This window comes from Mesoplodon bidens (assembly GCF_964165515.1).
Source record: "Mesoplodon bidens genome assembly, chromosome: 7".
In the NCBI taxonomy this organism is placed as follows: Eukaryota; Metazoa; Chordata; class Mammalia; order Artiodactyla; family Ziphiidae; genus Mesoplodon; species Mesoplodon bidens.
This window is the reverse complement of record NC_138164.1, coordinates 88780077-88804018: the sequence shown is the minus strand read 5'-3', so window position 1 is coordinate 88804018 and position 23942 is coordinate 88780077. Positions and strand designations below refer to the sequence as shown.

General features: G+C 39.2%; 1 protein-coding gene across 1 annotated transcript in view; it reads left to right on the top strand.

The window, feature by feature from the left end:
* Positions 1-17140, top strand: part of DCDC1 (doublecortin domain containing 1) — a gene marked incomplete at its 3' end in the record, with an annotated part of 485061 nt that extends 467921 nt beyond the window's left edge. The window contains 6 exon segments of the mRNA XM_081241118.1: positions 675-854; positions 11075-11173; positions 11177-11225; positions 13724-13846; positions 16976-17043; positions 17045-17140. Of these exon segments, the coding sequence (XP_081097244.1) occupies positions 675-854; positions 11075-11173; positions 11177-11225; positions 13724-13846; positions 16976-17043; positions 17045-17140 (615 nt within the window).
* Positions 17141-23942: the final 6802 nt, after the last annotated feature.

The following is a 23942-nucleotide window of genomic DNA, read 5'->3' as shown; positions in this document are numbered from 1 at the left end:
GTGTTCAATCTAAATCTTAGGCGAGTGCCCAAGTCAAGGTTACTAGAAAAAAGAAATTGACATTGCTAGAAATATGACTTCTTGCCAAGCTAAGAAGGATAAATCACTGACCAGGGAATGAATGCAAAGCATTGAACTAGGACATGCTTGAAGCAGGATGAAAAGCTGCCTGGCAGGGATCTGGCAGAATATAAAGGTGGCTGCTGTATTTTAAAAGAGAGTAAAGATTTAAACAATAGTCATGTACATTCCCTTAAGCATTTCTTGGTTAAAGGAAATGATGCTGTGATTCTAATCAAAAACTCATTTGTTAGACGCAGAGAAATCACTCAGTAGGAGAAACGCCATGCAAAAATCCAAAAACATATCTCTATTTATTTCTCCAAATTATAAATGAAAGTTAAGTGCTTTGCCAAAATAAGTGCCTTATTATTACTACTCTAATGATTATTATTGCTTACAGTGATGCATTGAAGCAAGGGGAATTTACAGAAGAGTCAGTGATAGGAGAGGGTAATGTAATTCCTAAATCTTTTTTCAGTATGCTGTACAATTATAAGATATTTCTTTCAGCATATTCTACACACACACACACACACACACACACACACACACACAAACACACTAAACAGACAATTCTCTAACCATGGCATTCTCTGGGCTTTTCTTAACAGGCACAGCTTTCTGAAGTCCAAGAACTGCAATCCAAGAGAAATTCTCCAACTGCACCTAAATGTATATCATTTAAGAGGAGCAGCTTGTATAAGCAACCCAATGCAAAACGAGTGTGGATTTACCTAAATGGAGGCAGACCTGAAGATGGCACTTATGCCCGGGGCAAAACTATTTCAGAGGTAAACCTAGTGTGAAAGGAGAGTGTTTTATAGGCCTGTTTTCAAATTCCAGCTCTGACATTTATAGATTGTTAGGTCAGGCAAATTATTTTACCTCTCTAAATCTCATTTTCTCATCTCTAAAATGGGAGTAATACTTTCCTCACAGGGTGGAGTCCAATGCTGTCTGACATAATGTGTGCATCAGAATATGACACTTGGCCGGCAGAGAACAATGACAATTAAACTCATTGCACCTAAGTTTAGAGTAAATCTAAACTTTAAGATAATTTAAAATAGTTTTCCTGTTCCATTTTAAACCTAGTTCACAAAAGAGTGATTATTCACTGGATATGTTCCCCGTGGGGAAAACAACAGTATTCACTAGAGGAAATCTATCATATTCTTGTCACCCAGATTCCTGGGACTATGGCAAACTTTCCACTTTCCAGAATTACAACATTGACTAAAGAAAAGATGAGTAGCAGTCATTTATTGTTTGCAATATCAATGATACAATTCTAAAAGTTGACATTTTGTCTTAGTCTTTAAATGAAAACTTTAGGTACCTAATAAATGGATTTTGGTAGAATTTTTAAAAGTCTTATTTGTTGCAGTGATATCTTATAATAGTTGTTTGGCTTTATTATTTGTGAAATGTTTTTATAATTTTTTCTGGGACAAGGGGAAGTCACATAAAGGTGAGATGTTGGTTGGAGATGGAGGGAAAGGCAAGACAGTGCAACAGGCAGGCCTGGAGGAGTTCATGGAGGCTGATGGGGGCATCTAGAGTGGCAGGGGCACCTCAGAGGAGTTGTGCCCCTGAAGCTTGGTGATTTCAAAGTGTGATGGAGACCACTCCTCTTTGACAAGGACTTTGGATAAGAACTGTGAAAGCAATTGCATCTCAGAAGTTGACAACCAATTTGCTGTATTTGAGAAAGAAGAGAGAAAAATGCAGACAATGAATTCAAAACTAGGAATACAAGTAAAGGAACTTCATACACGTGGGGAAGAAAAAGGAAAGTGATTTTTTAAAATGAGTGAAACTTGTTCAGGAGAGAACACCCTAGAACAGTTTCTATAACAAACCTGAAATGTTTCTTCCTTGCTGGTTTCTTTGAAAATCACAGAGTTTATATTGCAGATGTTAAGTCTTAAGATGCATGTAACCATTGCAACTAGAACTGATACATTAGTGAGGGAATATGAAATGATTACTAAATAAAAAGTAGAGCAGGGACGAGGATTAAAGATAGCCTGTCAGACTCAGGATAGCAAAAACTTACCATAACTTTTACAAAAATTACATATACCTGGTGAAAGAATGACTTTTTGATTTATGTGACTCTCATGTAACATATAAAAGGCATGCCATACATATTATTCCATGATCATATAATTTTTTATGAACTTTGTACATAAAGGGCACTGTGCTAGATGCTGTAAAGTATTATCCTAATTTATGTGTGTGAAAAGAGTTTGAAAACTTTATAGTGCAGTATAATTGACAGGTTAACCTCAGTAGTAATGGTAGCAATAGGAGGAATAAAATGACACATGATTTATGTCCTCATTAAATTCATACTTCCAACTGGCAAAACATTTGAAAATATATCAAGCTTTACTTAGGTTTATAGAGAAATGGGCACTCTCATGTCGATGGAAGTAAAACTTTTTGGAGGACCAGGTGGCTATACAAATCATAAGAAAATGCACTTCTAGAACCTTATCCCAAGGATATTTTCATGAATTTATGCAAAGTTTGTTTGGTAAGAATAATTATCATGGGGCTATTTATAACATAGATAGATTAGAAAAAAACACTTATCAATAGGGGGTTGGTTAAATGAATTATAGTGTGTAGGATGGAATATTATCATAATTAAAATCAACTTTAGGAAGAATGACAATAAAGATGTTCAAGATATACTAAATGAAAGAAGCATACTATAAAGCATGTAGAGTTAGATTCTATATACATGCATCCACATACCTAAAAGAAAAAGACTGGAAGGATTTTATTTTTGGAAGTGTTTATCGGATGGTCTTATTACTGGTGGCCTAATAAAGGTGGTATTTCTTTATTATGTGTTTTTCTTTGTGTTCCATATTTGGTTATGATGAACACAGATTGTAAGAAAAATTTGCTAAGGGAGCTGACCTTCCTCTTAGAGAAATACTAACAGCATGTGATGAAGGTCAGGTTAGTAGTACATACAGGAAGTTCAGTAGGAGTTCAGAGGAGGGAACACTGGGCCCACCTGGGGTGAAGGAGAAAGGCTCTCCAGAGGACTCAACCAGGAGCTCTGACGGAACTTGAGAAATCGGTAAGATTCAACATTTAGGCAGAAAAAAAGCATTAACAAGCATAAGGGGCATCACACACAGAGGTATGGGTGTTAGAATTCATAAACATATAAGTAGGTGGTACCTGGACTGAGAATTAGGGAGAGATACAGACAACTGGAGAGACTGTTCAAAAGCATATAGGGTGGGGCTTCCCTGGTGGCGCAGTGGTTGAGAGTCCGCCTGCCGATGCAGAGGACACGGGTTCATGCCCTGGTCCGGGAAGATCCCACATGCCACGGAGCAGCTAGGCCCATGAGCCACGGCCGCTGAGCCTGCGTGTCCGGAGCCTGTGCTCTGCAACGGGAGAGGCCACAACCGTGAGAGGCCCTCGTACCGCAAAAAAAAAAAAAGCATATAGGGTGGACACCACATACTCTCTGTGTAGTCTACTTGGGCTGCTATAACAAAATACCACAGACTGGGTGGCTCAGACAACAGAAATTTATTGCTCACACTTCTGGAGGCTGGAAAGTCCAAGATCAAGATGCCAGCAGGGTTGGCTTCTAATATGGACTCTTTTTCTGGGTGGCAGATGGCTGACTTCTCACCACTGTGTCCTCTCAGAGCCTTTCCTCTGAGCACATGTGGAGAGAGAGCTCTAGTGTCTTTTCAGCCTATGAGTTCGGGGAAGGACACAGTTCAGTCCATTACACTTCCCCAGACTAAAGTGCATGAATGACTGGTTTGTCTCTGAATAAGGTAATGGCATAGTAAAACCAATGTTTTGGGGAGACTAATGTGGCCTCAGCGTGTAGAAATCTACTTAGGCAATGTCTAGAAAGCTTTCTGCATATTTTTTCTTCTTTTGCTTTATTTAAAAAATGTTCTTTCTAATCTCTTTCTTTCCCTTTTCCATTTTGATTTTGATTTTAGGGATCTGAATGAGATTCTTTGTCATCAGTTAGAAATGTAACCTTTCAGGCTCTCAGGCTGTAAAGAAAAGTTCAGGAGAATGGACTGTGTGTGTGAAACAAATAACCAACAGGAAGAGTAGGGTTCAGATTTTACTAGGGGAATCTGGCTAACAACACCAATTCCAGAGAAGCTCAGAGTTTCAATGGTTGGTACTTTTACCAGAAGGATGAGGAACAGAACGCATTTCAAGGTGCTTTACTCTACTTTCTGTAATGAAACCCCCAGATGGTATTTGAATCCCATCTAATGCAGGCTTTCCCTCAACTTCGTTCACTGCTGTGGCTATTCTGGATGATTTAACCACATTCTTCCCATCCAGTCTTTGAACATGGCTGGAGCAAACTCTCATCTCCAACTGGTGTAGGCTCATCTGTCATCAGTGCACCAAGGTGACGCCCTCTCTAGGGTTAGTGGCTCTTTCTTCAGGGCCATCATCTTTCACTGATTTATGACTATCAGGGCCCCTCCTTCTATGGTCCTAAAGCATCTGTCTCCTCCCATCCCAGCAACCTGTCTCTGATTCTACAGAATCTCAAAAGCAATGTGTTCTCTTACAGCTAAGCACAGTTCTGAATGCATGAGTGGAAGCTGAAAGAATGAGAAACAGATTTTTTTGATTTGTAGAGGCAAGTACCTCATGTCGTCAGGGAATATGAAATAGGTCTGTGATGCCCACGTGCGCCACCCTGAGAGGACCTGGCCTATGAAAACTCACAAAAGAGATTGTGGGTGAAGAATTATGTATAGAACATTGTTCTTTTATTATGAGCTTTTGTTATTGCAAAAATTACAAACATTTAATTTATGTTACCCACTTTAAAGAAGGTACTTGAGTAAATTTAGATATATTTGAAAAACTGAGAATTAAGAATGTCATTAAAGGTCATAAGCTAACTAGATATTTTAGAACCTAATTGTACTGAAAATGCCTTTTTTTTCAAATTTACTTTTAAAAGATTTTTGTAAACTCATTAACTGAGTCTCATGTAAATAGATCTTTGTGAACACCGAGTGAAATAGCTACAGATTTAATTCATATTTTGTATTTGGTATATGTCATTATTAAATTATATTTATTTTTCTGATTATAAACAGCAACACAATCTCTATAGATGAGTGACATTTTAGTGGTAAAGTAGGGGAAAGTATAAGAATTATCCTTATGTAGGATCTTTTCAAGCTACAGGAATTTCTCCCAGAGACATATCCTCACAATTCTAGGACAGCTCCCCACTGCTCCCAGGCCAGAGAGAAACTCAGTTATCATACTCTCTGGCTGCCTTGGAGCAGAAAAAAATATAACTGCTATGGGCTGAATTGTGTGTCTCCACCTCCCACCCCCGGAATTCTTATGTTAAAGCCCTAACCCCCAATGTGATTGTATTTGGGGATAGAGCTTTTAGGAGGCAATTAAGGTTAAATGACCTTAAGGGTGGGGCCCTAACCTGATAAAATTTGTGGGTTTATAAGAAGAGAGAAAGAGTGATCTCTCTCTCTTCTCCCATCATATGAGGAAGGCAGCTGTAAGCCAGGAGGAGCTCTCACCAGAAACCAAATCAAACCACAGCTTGATCTTGACTTGCCAGCCTCCAGGACGGTGAGAAATAAATTTCCTTTGTTTAAGCCGCTCAGTCTATGGTATTTGTTTTGGCAGCCCAAGCAGACTAAGATAGTGACTATTGTTATGGAAAATTTAGAAAAACTGCAAAACCATATGAAACATACGAATCTATTGTAATCACTATGAATTTTTTGATTATTTGAATAATATTTGTTCTGTTTTTGAATTATAAAACAACATACAGCCAGTGCATTAATATTAGAAAAAGGAAAAGCACCAAGAAGGAAATGAAAATTCTATCACCCACAAATAACCACAGTTATTAAAATTTTAGTAGATATATTCCTATGGTTTCTACATGGTTATTTATATATTTGTTTGCTATTGTGATCATAGTAGATCACATGGTATATATAATTTTGCAACCTGTGTTATTCGCCTAAATTTAATATTCTTTAAAAAAACATTATTTTCAATGGCATCATCATCTTCTATCAAATGGATGGATCATTACTTACTCATCCAGTTTTCTGTTGTTTGCCATTTAGATTGTTTTTAATTTTTTGCTATCATAAAGCATGCTCCAATGAACATATCTATATATAAATCTTTATTTAATTTTCTGATTATTTCCCCCAGATAAATTCCTAGAAGAATTGCTAAGTCAAATTATGTAAATGTGCTTGAGAATTTTGATAGCTATTGCCAGCTTGTTTTCTAGGACCATTTCAGGAGTCGATGCTCCCACAAATGGTGAATGAGAGTTCCCACTTACCTGCTGTTTACATGAGTTATCAACAATGCTAATTGCAGTCACTTAGAAACATGTATTTGCAGGTTGACAGGAGAGAATGTTATACCCGTGCTTTAATTTATATGTCTTTAATTATTTGTAAACGTGATTTTGACTTGTTTTGCTTTGTTTTACCATTTATTAGTAATCTGTGAATTCCTGACAAATTCTTTGCTATTTTTCTGCTGGAAGTATTTTTCACACTGATATGAATCTTCTTTTTTTAAAGTAACAAGCCTACTATGTGTAACTTATTCAGATTTACTGTAACAATTATCCAATTTGCCATTGTGTCTAGGAGATTTTTTAAGGTACAGAAATTAATATATTTTAAAAGTTTGTTCTTTGCTTTTCATGTTCCAATAGTATTTTACTATCCTTATGTCATATAAAGATTCATCTTAAGATTTTTATAATTGTGTCTTTCCCTTTTACTTTTTAAACTGTGTGAAACTTCCTTCTGGTGTAAAATTTGAGTGAAGCTATTTTGTCTGTTTTATTTATTGGCTTAAAGTTATTATCTTAGCCCTACTTGCTGAATAATCGTTTTTGTTCTCCCCGTTGAGTTGGAATACAAACTTTATAATATACTAAATTCTTATTAGCTTCTGCTTTTAAGCTATTTAATACTTTTAGAATTACTATAGCTTTTTAATATATTTTAATATCTGATAGAAGTTGCCTATTGTTGTACTTTGTTTTCAGATTTTACTTGATTATCCTTGCCTGTTGATTTTTATAGATGAAGTTTGGAATTACATTTCAACACTCTAAAATCATCCTACAGGAGTTTTGACTGTAGTTATGTTAAGCTATTAATTACTTTCTTAAGAATTGACACCTTTTACAATATTCAATCTTTGCAGCCAGATTGAATTCTGTGGCATTGTTTTATATACATATACATCTTTTTTTATCCTTCAGTAAAATTTTATAATTTTTTATAAGAAAGGGCCTCACATTTTAAAATAATTGACATTCTGAGTTAGTTTGATGTTGGAATGAATTACCCCCACTGTATTTTTTTAAATACTTTTTTTTTGGTGAACAGCAAAAAACTACCGATGTTTTATAATTTATTTTGTGCTTGGCCACTTTATTAAGCATTCTTTTTGTTATTAATTTCTCATTCAATTTACATAAATTTTCTAAGAATGAAATCATATAAAGTTCACATGGTGATGATTTTGCCTACTCCTTTAGAAGAACTGTTTCTCTTATTCTGATATTTTGTTTTATTTCATTGATTATAATCATAAAAGTAAATATTCCTAATGATGGAAAAAAAGAAGAAACAGCATCCTTTTCCCCCATGAATAGCTAGAAAGTTTGAATGCTTTGGTTTTTCTTTTCCTTGTCCATGACCCTTTTTGGTGATGTTTTACATTTTTACTTTATTTTTTCTCTATGGAGACTTACCTTAAAATTTTAAATTCATTTATTTTCTGACCATTTTTATAACAGCTGTATCATGTTCTAGTGGTCTTACTGCTTAATATTAGTCACTTTATAATATGACTTTTCCATGGTGATGGAATTTCATTCATTTTTTAATAATCTGAAATATATCTGAGTAATATGTTTTCTGAGTTTTTGTACACATAAGGATATCTTTTGTTTCCTGTAACCTAAGTAATAATTTAGCTGGATACTGAGTTCTTATACTGAAACCTTTTCCCCTAAAAACTTCAGAGATTTTCTTTCATTTTTTTTGGTATTCAGTGTTGCAGAAAACGGGTCTAAACATAACTGAATTTTCCCCCCATGTCTGAAAGTCATTCTTTTTGCCCAGTTATATTTAAATACTAGTCATTTTTTTCATTAACTTTGCCTTATCCTAGGTTAGCCTATTTGACCTGAAGACATGGGTCTTTGAAACAGGAATGTTTTCTTCTGTTTATTGAATAATTGCTTAAGTTTAATTTATTCTGGATTCTTCTCCAGTAACACCAATAATGTATAGGTTTAATATCTGATGTCTTGACATTCCAAATGTTTTACATTTTTCTCATAAATTTTGTCTTATCCTTTCTCTGTATCCTATGAGATTTTCTCAACTTAGCCCTCCCTAATACTGATTTGATTTTCTACAAAATTGAGTCTGCTTTTTCCTGCTTTTAAGACGGAGTTTAATTCTGCTATTGAGTCTTTTATTTCCTTACCTCTCATTCAGCTCTCTATTCATCCCAATTTAAACCTCTGTTTCTTCTCTTACCAGCTGTGTGACCTTGGTTATGATATTAATCTCTTTGTTCTCCGTTTTTCTCATCAACAAAAGGAGGATAATAATTGTTTCCACAGAAAAAAATAGATTGTCCTTAGAAACTTTTAGAAACGTTTCTAGCCCACAGAAATGTGCTAGTAAATTTTAACTGCTATTATTGTTACCATCGTCATTATCACCATCATTATCTCTGCCTGCATCTCAGCAATGCTCCTTTCCTTTGAGCTGTTGTCATCTCATTTCTGTGTGTGTGTGGGAGTGTGTGTGTGTGTTTATGGAAGTCATATTTTACCAAATTTGGGGGGAGCACAATATAGATACTCTCTAAAATATATTTGTGCTGTAAATCTTTTTTTTAAATCTTCACCTTGTGTACAGATACCATTTTTATGTCATAGAATATTTTCATAAGCCTCATATTGTTGCTGATGTTCATTTTTCTATTTATATCTCCTTGTTCAAGGCGAGATCTCTTGACAGAAGACATTAGTTCTCCTTTGTTCTCCTAAATTTTGACTTGGGAGCTGTTAGGATCCACCCCTAGATCCTGAATCAGAATCAAATTGCTGCTGACTGGCTGTTATTTAGCAAGGGGTGTAGGACCGCATTTAAGTCCATTCTCCCACTGCTCTTCTCTAACTATTCCACTCTACAGATGGGAATGTATTCTGGGATAATTTCAATTACTGTTCAATTCAATGCATTCATCTCTTGCTCACAATAGTGGGTGAAAACTTCACTCTGAATTGCATTATCTCACCACTTCCTTCATGTCTTCCTACATATTACTGATTCATTTTCCAAATGCAAGATGCCATTACTTGCCCAGCTCTGCCCACTGCCACCCTGCATTGTTGTGAGTTGTAGCCCCTAATTCGCTATATAAAAAGAAGTACTGCAGTCACAGAAGTGACTGCAGTGGCCATGAGAGAGATTCTTGGGGTGATGGGAATGTTCTAAATTGTATTGTGGGATGGTTGCACAACTTTATCAGTTTACTACAAATCATTGATTGTTTCGTACTTGAAATTAATGAATTTTATGGCATGTAAATTAAATCTCAGTAAAGCTGTTAAAGAGCTTCCCTGGTGGCGCAGTGGTTGAGAGTCCACCTGCCAATGCAGGGGACACGGGTTCGTGCCCCGGTCCGGGAAGATCCCACATGCCACGGAGTGGCTGGGCCCACGAGCCATGGCCGCTGAGCTTGCGCGTCCAGAGCCTGTGCTCCGCAATGGGAGAGGCCACAACAGTGAGAGGCCCGCGTACCGCAAAATAAATAAATAAATAAATAAAATAATAAAATAAAGCTGTTAAAATTTTTTTTAAAAGGTATAGAAGGTGAGTTGGAGCTCATGTGGACCTGGCTCCTTCATTTTGGGAGAGCAGGTGTTTGACCTGCATGATAGGTAAAAGCCATACAGGCAGGTGTGTGGAGACCTCTTACTTTCCTCCTGCTTGCTTGCATTGTTTTGTCTTAAAGTCTTATTCAGACTAATGGAACCACCCTTAGGGGTCTGGTGACAGGTTAGCCAGTCTTTTTAGTACTCTTGACACTTTGTATCTGTACATGTGTTTTTATAAATATTTCGAGGAAAATTAAGAGAAATTGAATTAGGCCCCTAAACATAGTTTTTTAATTTACCAATTGAAAAGAAAAAGACTTTTGATAATAGAATCATAGAGTCAAAGAGGTGTTAGACCAAAAGTTTGATTTTATAGTTAAAGAGACTCTTTCATAAGGAAGTTGCCTGACTTGTCTGAGGTCATACAGAGGCCAGAGCCAGGTCAATGCTTTTGTCCTTCTAGCTTCTTGGTCATTGAAAAAAAAAAAAAATTGAGCTATTCTGACAAGTCTAGATTCTTCAAGCCAGGGTCTTTCATATTTAGGCATTTCTTAAACAGCAAGAAGCCTCTTCTACATAGAAAAATAGAGAACTACATGGACAAATCCACTGACAAGCACTGAAGTTCCTTACCGTTTAACACATTAGGGAACATTTGTAAGCCCTTCTTCTCATCTCCTTCTATACCTCTTCCTTTTTTTTTGTTTAATTTTTATTGGAGTTTAGTTGATTTACAAGTTGTGTTACTTTCTGCTATATAGCAAAGTGAATCAGTTATACATATGCATATATCCATTCTTTCTTTACATTCTTTTCCATATAGGTCATTACAGAGTATTGAGTAGAGTTACCTGTGCTATACAGTGTACCTCTTTCTAACAATTATAAGTAAAATGAATATTTATATCGTGATAATAGTTCTCTTAAAGGAGTTGATTCTTTTTTTATTTTTTATTTTTTTTTTCGGTTTTTTTTTTTTTGGAGTTGATTCTTTAATATGTAATTATGGTGTGACATTCCATATCCCAGTATGTGTGTCCCTTTGTGTTTCAGCTGCTGAGTGCCTGCTCCTCTCGTCTCAAACTAGCCCACCCAGCCAGAACACTGTACACCCCTGACAGAGAGCCAATTCACTCGTGGGACGACATAGAGTGAGACATGGTCATCTGTGTGTCCACAGGGCATGGCTTTAGAACCCAAAGAGGTATGGGTGACGTTTTCTTTTCCATCAAGTGTTTGAAGAATTAAAGCATTCACTTGTTTCTTCAAAGAGCTTGTTTACTGAGTTTTACATCCCATCATGATGATTTTTAATAATTATCCTCCTCCACGCTTTTCTACTCCATGTTACTAAAGTTAAATTCAAGTATTTATTTGTTGGAACCTCACTTTTGACACTATTTGCTCTAAAGAATTCAAGTTCTGTTAGTCTTGTATTTTATCCAAGGGGCTTTATTTGTAGAAATTCTAAAGGGCCTCCTTTGAAGGTATTCATTCTTTAGCATGAACCCTGAGGAAAGTGAGGCTTCCTTGACTTCCTACTCTGCAAGTTATTTAAAACTTAATGTTTCATTAATAGCAAATATACAGTTTACAGATTTTTTCTTTAGTAATAAGTAAATATATGCTTGTTTTACTATCTTGTCTATCCTTTGATTATTTTCTTTGATAAATGTTAGAAATGGAAAAGAACATACGTTTGTTGTTAAACTAACTCTTGTCTTTTATCCTATTTATCCTGAGGAATTTGAAACCCTTTCTGGAGTAGGTATACATTAGCAATGACATAATTTTCAGGATATTCTGAAGAATACTGATATCATTTTAAAAGAAATTAAAAGATTCAGAAGTGAATTACCTGGGGTCATTAAAATAACTAATGCTAGATTATCTCTTTTAAAAGTCACCATAAGATTATTATTACTATGTTGTATATAAGGTATATAAACCAAAAACTTTTAAAACAGTTGCAATCATATCTTTACACTTAGCCCAGAAGGGATAAAAGTATAGGAATGGAAACTAAAAAGTAGGAAGACAAGGACTTACTGGGATGCCTAGCACTGTTCTGAAGGTGCCACACATATTCCCCCAGCACCATCTTACATCAAGGAAGAGGCGCCAATCTTTGTATTCTTTGTATTCTGTTGTCCCATCGTTCACCAGTACCCCTCACTCCAGCTCTTGGTCATCCTCACTATGTGATTACTTAGAAGAACACACCAATGATGGAGTTCCTATCATGAATAAGTATTAGTTGACAGCTTTCTGTGTTCCTAAAGTACATAGCCTATAAAAGAAATATAAGCCAGGGTTCCTTCGCTGAAAGTTTTTGATTTAATTGAGTATATGAACACACTTGAAGTAATTGAATAGTAAGCAAACAAGTGGTGCAGTAGAAGGTACTTTCCCAGTCCCTTCATTATTTATGCTTAATCTTTCATACTCTTGGGATGACTTTCTGTTATCTGGACCCCACCCTCCTGGCCTCACTGTATTCATTAGGCCTTTCTGTTAAATAAAGCTAAGTATGCTTCAGGCAACCTAGCCAAAAGGGTATCCAAAACACGAAGAGATATGTAGGCTGCCTTCCCAGAAGCAAGCTTGTTACCAAGAAAAACTGCAAAGAGAAAACTAGAAACGCAAATATTACTCTCCTTACCATTTTCCTCCTTGTTAGCTCTGTGGACCTTTGGCAAGGCTATGTAGACAAACATTCATTTCTGCATCTTCAGTTCTTTAACCATATGAATCACTATGACGTGGAAGAGTTGTTTCTTCTCTGAAAACGGGTCCCCATATTACCTTAATGGTGAAAGTGTTGGTGGTTTCCCCAGTTGTCTAAGTTCTTTTCGGTGGGTGATATATGTTCTAGAAAATCTGATTGATAGCAGAGAGTCTAATTTAGTTGCTCTTTAGAAAGTTCTTTTATTATATGAGCTGTCATTTTATTATTTTTCCTGAAATAATTGAGAAATAATCATTTAGTAGAAATCTAAATACTCAGAATGCTTTAAAACAAGAGAGAAATGCTACTAGCATTTATATATATTATATATACATACATATATAACATATATATACTTGTGAAGGGACATTTAATTAATCATTCTGCTCATAATTTTTCTGTGACCTGCTGGCTTAACTATGTAGTAGAAAATAAGGCAGCCTGGGAATTTCAAAACTAAACACCTTATAAAAACTTATTTTATGTACTATAATGTAAAAACATTTAGCATGTGAAAGTTAGTCATCAAAGAATCACATTGGGTCTTTGAAAAATGGATTTGTTTTGGCAAAACAAATCAGATGCTGTTAGAATAGTTTCTTTCACACAAACCCCCAACAAAATTAAAAGGGTGCTTTATGCTGTTTGTCATCAAATCTGAGCACTGTTCTCAATGCTGTGTTTACCATCCTTTCAGTGGGTTCAGTTTTTAGACCACTCCTAGGTTAGCTTCCAATTCAGGCTTTATAAAAAGCTTGGAAGGAAGCCCTCTCTAGCAACTGCCATTCTGTAGAAATCCAAAGGATGTTAACACATATCTGATGTGATAAGCAAGTCAAGTGTGTAATGAGAGAGGCTGACGTGGGAATCGAGGATTTCTGAAGGATCTTCAAGATTTTCATCATCCTGAACTTCTAATTATTTTCTATAAATACATTGACTTGTCTCTCAAAGTAATTTTTGTTTTTAAACAGAGTTAAAGCAACTGGTGGAGGTCAGAGCAAATTATGCCCGAACCCGAAGGCAGCAGGGCCCTCAAGCCACAGACGCTGTGTTGTCACCATCCACAAAGCTTCAATCTCCGGTACCTCTACACAGTGAATTCCTGTCAGACCCACCATAGTTTGTGCTGTGTTTCGCTGGGGTAGCCTGTGCGGACATACTCATATGCTTGCTAGGATGTTATATGATGATTAGTCATTGTTTTCATAATTTCATGCAGTCTCTTTTAAAAGTTATACCCTCTACCTTTTACACAGGGTGGCATTTGATGCCTCAAATCTGTTCTTAGAAAGACAACAAAACTAGACAAAGCAATGCCAGTAAAATAATTATCTTAGGTGTATTTTCTTCCGGGAAAAGAAAAAGGAAAATACTAGCTATTATTGAAAAATAATTTAGTGGGGTCAAGTAGTATATATTATTATATATACTTTTAAAATTATATAATATATATATTTATATAATATATATAATTTGATAATAAATAGACTCTGACAATTTGAGTGTATATATATAGTTATATACTTAAATTTAGTGGGGTCAAGTAGTATATATGTTCTCTATATAAATAACTTTATATTAGTTTATATATATATGAGTTATATATACATAAATAATTTGACAATAAAAAAGACTCTTTGACTGCCTAATACTAAATTTGACTCAAACTGACAGTTTTCTGGCTCAGCCACTATATTTTTCAAACTTCCATGTTAAAATCCTACATTTACTAAATGGAATGGCTGGTGGCCACCAAACACCACATGAATTGATCTTTCCTCCTCCCACTTTCCTTCAGTTTGTCTTGTGGTTACAGCACAGGACTCCTTATGGGGCACAGCTAGATGTTGTTCACAAGAGTGAAGCTGGATAATTCCTGACATTAGCTCAGTAACCAAAAGTCGTAGATGGTGTCCTCAATACAGAAACTTAGGGAAAGGATATATGCACTACTTGTAAGAAAAGTTATGTAAGGATTTTTCTTAAGGGGCCAAGGGAGATCCTTAGCAATCTTAAGTATCAATCTTACAGGGAAAGAAGAACTTACCTTTTAATTTCTTCCTGTGATGAAGAAAGAATGTTTTTTTGTTGTTTTTTTTGTTTTTTTTGTTTTTAATAACAGTGACAAATCAGAGTTTGGCTTCTGGTTCTGGTGAAAATTTTCCAGAGAAATGCTCTTCTCTCTGTGTGTCTGAGAGCCATTCATACCTCTGTCTGAATATAAATTGCAGCCTGGCTGGGTGTGTACAGAATGGCTCAGCTGGGCTCGCCCTTCCATCCACCACTTTAATGTGATGTAGGAAGGCAGTAGATCATTTCTACTGAAGGGGGCTCTTGCTAATCGCTGCAAAAGGCCTAGTATTTACTCCCAGTCTGCAAATCAGTAAGCCCGCATGAATAAATTCCTGCTGCTTCCGACACCACTAAAAGCAGAGACCGTTGAGGCAAAATTTCACATTACATACACAACAATTTGACCTTTCACAGACATCTTCTCTATGTGTTGTGCACTGTTAGAGATGTGAAGTCATTCCACAACACCTTTGTGATACGTATGAGAGAAAAATTGCACGTGTCGCCACCTTGCTTTTCCTTTTGTTTAACGAGAAGGGTTAAGGAACATGCTCCGGTCAGAAAATGGTCCAGTAAGATTCTTACCTGTTGGGCCTCTTCTTACAATAACTGGATTACCATCCCCAGAGACACGGAACTTGTTATTTCTTTTCAAAATTCCTTGAAAACAAAGGCATTTCTCTAGGTGCAGAAGTACCTATCATTCTGCTGCCAGGGAAAAGTTGATTTGCTATGAAAATGGCATAATTTCACCATAGATCAAATGTGCAGATTCTTGTGAAGTCTTCACTGTTGCATGTGAACACGCCTGAAGTGAAAATTGGTAATATCACACAACATTGTATCAAGCACCAGGAGATGTAAGGCAAAACTCTTAACTGAACTTTTCTATTACTAGTAAATGGGATTTTAGATGTAATATAACAGTCATCAACACATCACATTTTACCAGCAAGGCAGCGGCACTTACTTTGTCGACGACGGCTTGCTGGGGATATCTTGGCAGTTCATAGCCACTTTTAACTTAAGACTAAGAACAGCCCTGCTCTTTCCTTATTATTGACCTTCCTCAGTGGTTGGCTGGAAGGTGGACTGGGGAGCAGTTACTCCACGTTCAGCAAGGACTATAGGATAAGACTGTTGCAATTCTGTTCAGCCCTCCAAGGATTTTAATAAACCCAGTAATTTCCTTTGGGGATATGTTTATCAAATTTGAATCAGCCTCATATATATAAGTCACATTTCAATATTTTTCTATCAACTGGAAATCATTTATTATTAAATACTAAAGCAACCACCCTCAAGTCCATGGCCTTCTCCAGAAATTTATTTCCTGCTGGTTCACAAACACCCTTAAGTTGATCCAGATGTTAATCAACAGTGTACCAGCATTTGTGATTGTCCTCAGGAGAAAGGAGTTTCTGGATGTTTCCACCCCACCTCTAGCTTTTGTTGCCTGATTAAGTGTTGGGATGAAGTTGCATGTTTCTAAGCAAACTGACTAAAAGCAATATGTCTGAAAGTTTGACAAGCATTTTGAGATTATGATAGCGTTTATACATAAGAAGCATTTTATCTGGGTGCTTATGTCAGGTTTATAAAACAGGACACATTAGAAATGATTCAAAATCCAAATGTAGCTTTGTGGCATGATAACCCTGAAATTCCATTTTGTTCTTGATTGTTCATAATGACTAAATATTTTTTTGTGGATCAAGAAAACCAAGCAACAAACAAGCAAGCAAATAATAACAGCAAGGTAAAGATAAATTTGTTCTCTTTTGCAAGAGAATCACTTAGAAATTGTGGCCACTGGCTGTTGCAGCATTTGCGAGCTAACCTTTATTAACAGCCCAGGTGTGCTGCTGAGTATTGTTGAGATTTGTGATTCACCAAGACAGCAGTTCTTTTTCTGACATCATTTGGAAGGGAGCGATCAAAACCCACAGGTCTGTGTTATTCTAGATTGTCACAAAATGAGATGCAAACGTCCTCAGGTAAATGGAATTTGGACCCAGTGGTGATCCTCAGTTGCTTTTATTAAATCAGTGGCTCCAGTTACCTCCTGCCTCTGAAAAGATCTCACCCCCTCCTAAGTCTAGGTTAAGCAGAAAGAAAGAGCAGCAGTTTTTTGTTCTTAACACAATAAGCTAGAATTCTAAGTAAAAGGCATGGTTTGGGGCTGCTTGGCCATAAGCAAATGCAAAGCAGGATCAACAAAGACCACTCAGGCGAGTGCTGATGAAAGTAAATGGACCAACCGAGTAACGGCAGACATTCAGTGGGTGCCTGCTGCCAGCTGTAGCATTTCCTAATACCGCAAGTCTGTAATATGAAACTACTATCAATAGGCTGTCACCCTGTGCCATATGTGCAAATAGAAATATATGAGGGGAGAGGAAGTGCTTATGCCCATGGTGCAACTGGGTTGGGGGAGGGAGGAAGAAGGAGACAGGAAATTATATTTATATGGCAAGTACAGTGGTGATTCTGAATTGGATGTGCTGTCATTCATTGTCTGCTGTATTCCTGTGCTGGGTTAGGGGTAGATAGAGCGTTCAGTCAACCGCTGGATCCATTAGGTCCTGACATCATTTCTAGAAGTTTTGAACTTGGGGTTTTAACCCCAGGTGCGGTTGCCCAAGAATGTCATTTCTGGCAGACCAGCTAAGACAGTTGAGGGGGGTGAATGTCTAGATGCCGCCACCAGCAGCTCTCCTTAAATTGCTCTGCAAACTGTGCTGGACAGGAACGGAGGAGAGGAGGGCACCTCCCACAACTGCTAGGGTTAGTGCCCCCAAAGCACAAGATTTGATTCTGTCTTCATTTCTACCACCCTTTTTCCTCTTCCTTCTGTTCTTCTCTCTCCTTGCCTTTTGGTCATAGCTCCTCTGTCTTCCTTGCTTTTTGTCTTCGAAGGGCCTTTAAATTCTGTCTTTCATTTTATTTTATTTATTTATTTATTTATTCTTTTTTTTTTTTTTTTTTTTTTTTTGCGGTACGCGGGCCTCTCACTGTTGTGGTCTCTCCCGTTGCGGAGCACAGGCTCCGGACGCGCAGGCTCAGTGGCCATGGCTCACGGGCCCAGCCGCTCCGCGGCATGTGGGATCTTCCCGGACCGGGACACGAACCCGTGTCCCCTGCATCGGCAGGCGGACTCTCAACCACTGCGCCACCAGGGAAGCCCTGTCTTTCATTTTAAAAGCTGTCCTCCCTGGAGCAGTCTGTGGATCGGCAAGGGATGATTCCTTAATATGATTCTCAAAGTTTCCTGTGCACAGGAGTCACCGGGGAGCTTGATAAAATACCCAGTCCCAGGCTTAATGTCAGAGATTCTTCTTCTGTACACCTGAGGTGGGGCAGGGAGTGTGCAGGAACAGGCCCCAGCCACAGAGGGTGGTAGCTGACCACACGCTGGGAAACTCAGCTGAGGTTCTGTTCCTGTCAGCTGGGTGTGGCTCAAGCACTAACTACCAGTTCTAAGAGCACTGTGGCCCCTTTTACCTTTGTGTTAAGGGCTACGAAAGCAGCGAAGCGCTTGCTGCCTTTCTGAGGGTTTGAGTCTAAATGTCCTCATGTTTTCTCCTCACTATTTCCTTGAGAAAGAATGGAAATGTTCTTGAGTCGGGACTGACCACCCAGAGATTGTAACCAGGACACTGGAAGGAAAACAAGGAAGTTTGAGGTGCTGAAGCTTCCCATGTTAATTAGGCTGCCTTCAGTGCTGATAAAATCTTGCTATTTTAAAGGTCACAGGAATAATGTCAGGGCTATGGTACATATATCAAGGAGCAGAGTAATTTTGAGGGTGAGGAAATAACCAGCTTCCTGGAGTTTTCTTATGCATTTTTGTATGTACAAAGAGAGAGTTTTGGAAAAGGGACAGGGGTCTTTTTTGTAAAGTAACCCTTTCTCCAGTGAAGGAGCTGCTTGCTAGGGGGAAGGCTGAGCCTCTCTGTTCCATGTATGCTCTAAGTCTAGTTAATACAGAAGCCTGAGCCACCCGCATCCCTGGCAGGCTCATCTAAGAGTGTGAAATTCCACAGGATATTATTTCGGTTCACTAACAAGTGCTCTCAGAAAAATTCATTTTCAAGGTAGTTCTCTCGTCCCATAAATGAAATCCATATAGGTTGGGAGACAGCCATGTTCCTTAGGAGACAGAAACTATAAAGAAAATTAGCTTTTCAAAGAACTAATTCATATGTATGCATCTCCAGGCACTTACTGTTCTGGGTACTGGGCATGCAAAGATGAATGCAGTAGATGTGTGGCTACTTGGAGAGTACAGAGGCCGGAATGTTGGGGTAACAGGCATCAAGTAAGGTGGGAGAGGTGGCCACCAGCCAGATTGGAGGGCCTTGTAGGTCATGCTGAGGAGTCTGGGTTTTTCTTTTTTAAGTGTGGTGAGAAGTGGTTAAAGGGAACTAATATGAAAGCTGGACTAGGCATCGTATATTAAGCTTGCTCAGGCTTCAAGTTACAGAGATACACTCGACTTACCTCCGGAGGTGGAGGTTTGTTAGGAGGGTTAACAAAGAAGGGGGAAAGCAAAGGAGAGCCCAGCACACAGGCTTCACGGTGGTCTCTGTTCCAGACCCACAGCCTGACTGTCCAAATGATCACCCAATAGTGTGCCTTTCCTGCTCTTGACTTCCCTGTGCTTCTTGCTTCTGTGAATTTCCTACTTTTTCATGAGCTCTCCTGCTCTAGGCTAAAATGCTCACTTGTCTTCTCATGGCTTCTGCTGCTTCATGGCTTCTGTTTCCTGCCTTCCCTTTGTATTTCTTTTGGCTCTAGGGCCACTCTACCATCTGAATTACTTTCTTTGTGTCTTCTGATGGAAGACTGAATGGCTGGAGGCCAGCCAATAGCTGCCTTTTACTCATCCCTTTACATTAGGATGTCAGGGATCACATGATACAAAGTACAGCTGCCTGTGTAGGCAACGTTGGTGTGGGTTGTCCCTTCCTTAGGAAGCTGTGGATCTGGCTGGCATTACGGGCTCCATGGCATTTTCAGTATGAACCCATAATTCTGCTGTTGTTATGATTATTTTCTCCCTTCACCACTGAGGGATGACATTAGCAATGGAATCAGCTAGCTTATCTCTAGTCCTGTTCCGTCAGTAAGAGGCTTGTCCTTGGGTGTATCCTCCAAACTCACTTTAATGGAGTAACCTTGGTGGTCTTTGCTATACGAGCAGCATGACCTTGAGGATACAATCTGTTACAATATCAGGACTTTGGTTACAATATCAGGATGGATACCAGTTGGACTCTTAAGTTGGACACTTCCGAATACAAGTAAGTCTGTTTGAGGAAGTGGATCTTGCAGAGACATCCTGGCAAAGCTGAAGACACTCTGGCATCCAGGGAATTTTTCCAGATCAATTCAGAATGTCTAACCCTTTTTATCAGACTTTTCCTTGCCTCTTGTTTACTGCAGTCATTTTGATAGGCTGAATTCCATTGTGGATTTTGATTTTTGTTACCATCTCTCCCTCTCCCTGCACTCTGCGAGGCCAGCCTGCCTACCAACTTTCCCAATGTTGAAACGTGTGTTCTACTCTTTGGGCTTGACCATCGTCAACTGTGTTTGAGCTTTCAGTCCTTGTTATGTTCCAGGACACCCAAGGAGTAGTATTCTCTGTTACATAATGTCCAGTTCCCATGAAAAAGTTGATGTGGGCCACGACGATGTATTGAACTAGAGCTGTGTGTTTAAGAGGCTTTCTAGGGAAGAGTTCTCAACAGCAGTGGGGGCAAATTGCAGTAACAGCACAAGACAGCATGAGCAGGGCTTCCCTGGTGGCACAGTGGTTGAGAGTCCGCCTGCCGATGCAGGGGACGCGGGTTTGTGCCCCGGTCCAGGAAGATCCCACATGCCGCGGAGTGGCTGGGCCCGTGAGCCATGGCCGCTGAGCCTGCGCGTCCAGAGCCTGTGCTCCGCAATGGGAGAGGCCACAACAGTGAGAGGCCCGCATACCACACACACACACACACAAAAAGACAGCATGAGCAGCACTCTGCACCCCTATCCTCCAGCTCATTCAGGAAATGACAACAAAAGCCACTTTTCATTTCAGCAGCTTACAACAGTAATTATGAAAAGAACGCGATTTATTTGTGGGATTTTTAAGTACTTCCAAGGTGTTTATTTACACTATCTTACTTCAGGCCACTGTCATTGCTCCCACGGATAATACTGATGGTTTTCTAACTAGTCATGGTACACCCCCAGCCTCACTCCTCTCCAATTCTTTATCCAAGTAGTAGCCAGAATGATCTTTCTAGACTGAAAATCAAATCATGTTACTCTCTTGCTTAAAAACCTTCAGTGGCCCCTGACTGTCATCTAAATGAAGGACACACTCCTCCCCGTGGTACCCCACACCCTTGGAAAGACTGTGCTCCCCTCGCCCTGAAGTCTCGGTTTTCTCACCCCTTTGCTCCCAGAGATCTGCACTTCACTTGACCTAAAAGTTCCCTCAATTCCCCCAAATCGTGTGTTCTCTCTAACTTCCTTACCTTTGCACATTCTCCTCCTACAGCTTTCTGGGGGATTGTCCCTGACCCCTCCCAAAACCAACTCTGTTGGGAACTGCCATCCATGTGCTCCCCCTGCTGCCCCCTTTGCTTACCTTAACTGTAGAACTTACCACTGTTGACATATTCTTTCTCCCACTGATCTGTAAACTCCTTGAAAGTAAGGCCAGGCTTTTTCACACCTGTATTTCCAGTGCCTGAATATTCCTTACTGTGTAGTAGGCATTAATGGATATTTGTTGAATGAATGTAAGTTTTGGAGTAACTAGTTGGCTAAAAAAGGTACCTGCTTTTTAATATAAGCATTGAATCAGAGTTTGAGTTTTCTGTAGAACTTTCTTCTCCTCACATGCACTGTTATGGACTGAATATGTGTCCCCAGCAAATTTGTATGTTGAAACCCTATGCCCCAATGTGATGGTATTAGGAAGTGAGGTCTTTGGGGGATGATTAGAAATAGATGAGATCCTAAGGATGGAGCCCTCCTGAATGGAATTAGTGCCCTTATAAGAGTCATGAGAGAGCTTCCTTCTTTCCTCTGCTCTCTGCCATGGGAGGATAAAATGAGAAGTCAGCAGTCTGCAGCACAGAAGATGGCTCTTACCAGAACTGGACCACAGTGGCACTCTGATCTCAGACTTCTAGGATGCAGACCTGTGAGAAATAAATTTCTGTTGTTTAGAAGCCTATGGTACTTTGCTACAGCAATCTGAGTGAAGACACACATTGTCACATCAATCCATAGAATATCACATAACCTTCTTATAAAATGAGTCTTGTACTTGACGAGACAGTATAGACTGATTATGTTTCCTTTATCAGAAGGCAAACCAAAGCAATGTTGATTATGATCCCTTCTTTGCCCATTGTAACTTTCAAAACACTCCTAAGGCTCGATAGAGTGGAAAACACTCTTCTCCCACCAGTGCCCAGATGGACCGTTAACTGGTTGCCTGACTGCTGCAGGCAGCCTGGCTTGGAAGAGAAGACGTGTCACCCCCTTGCACAAGTGTGATGATTTGTGGCTGAGAAGGGAGAGCCTGCTCTCTGAACCACATGCCCCCTGGTGCAGGCAGGCTAAGGAAAGATGAATGGCATTATAAGACAGACATCTGAATGTTTCGTATTAAATTAGTCCCACAGAGCACCCAGAATTCTCATTCCATAAATCACAAAGTAAACTCACTCCCAGGTTAGACTGTTGTGACTTTGGCCTGTGGTGTCATAGATAATCTGAGAATAGTTAAACATTTGTCTGAAATAGTAATAATTTTCAGCATATTTACTCAGTGGCAGAGAGGTGACCCAGACTGATCTCTGTTGCCAGAAACAGCATGTAAATGGGAGTCAGCCAATTCAGGAGATTTCCAAACAAGAGTCACTGCTCTTTGACCCCTCTGCCTGCTCTGAAAATGCCATGAGCTCCTCCAGGAGCTGCGAGGTGCTGGGGGCTAAGATGAGCAAGCATCACCCCCGCCAGAGAGCAGGTGTGAAAGAGCAATCACTGATGCCCCCACCCCTTTTACTGAATATATGGCAGTCCCAGCACCATTTTGAAGTCCGCTTTCACCTTAACTTGGTCTAAGCATCATAGAGCTAAGAAGGACCTTGATTTCACTAAAGCCACATTGCTCTTCAGGCAAAGGTTTATTCTGAGAATATGTTACATATCTTTGGATCTATTTTGGTTCTTCCATTTCTGGGCTGACTTTGTGACTACTGGGGACACAATAAAATTGGAGGAACATTAGCCTGTGGTTCATAAGACCATTTAACTAGATGTCAACTGGCTGAGGACCCATCTGAGCTGCCGCTTCCTTTTCTTAAAAATAAGGAAAGTAGACTCTTCCATCTCTAAAGTCCCACCTAACTTTAAAGGTCTGATTCTGATTCAGTAGTGAGATGCAATTGGGCAACAAGAGTTGTGACAGCCAGAATTCTGGGAGCCTATCCTTCTACTTGGTAGAGCCTTTCTACAGGTGTTTACTAGGACCTGCATCCAGATCATCTTCAGCCTCAGAATTCCAATCCAAATTTCACCAGAGTGACAGAGGGAGGCCAGGACACAGCTTAGGGATGGCCAAGGACTGGAAGTGGTTCCTCCTATGGAAAGATCTCTGGACTTGGTGTCAAAAGCCTAAGTGGTGTCTTGCCTCCTGCACTGTTGGGCAAGTCCATTGGTATAAGGATCAAATAAGATCGATTATAAACATGAACAGAGAAGGGCACTAATGCTGTCAGAGTGTGTACACATGCCAGGCACCCTGTTGGACTTTTACACTGTTGTTGTCTGTTTCATTCCATACTCTTGACCACCCTTGGAAATAGATGGGTTTTTCCTACTTCTCCTTTTACTTTTTAAAAATGGGGGGATTTCCCTGGTGGTGCAGTGGTTGAGAATCTGCCTGCCGATGCAGGGGACACGGGTTCGAGCCCTGGTCTGGGAAGATCCCACATGCTGCGGAGCAACTAGGCCCATGAGCCACAACTACTGAGCCTGCGCGTCTGGAGCCTGTGCTCTGCAACAAGAGAGGCCACGATAATGAGAGGCCCGTGCACGGCGATGAAG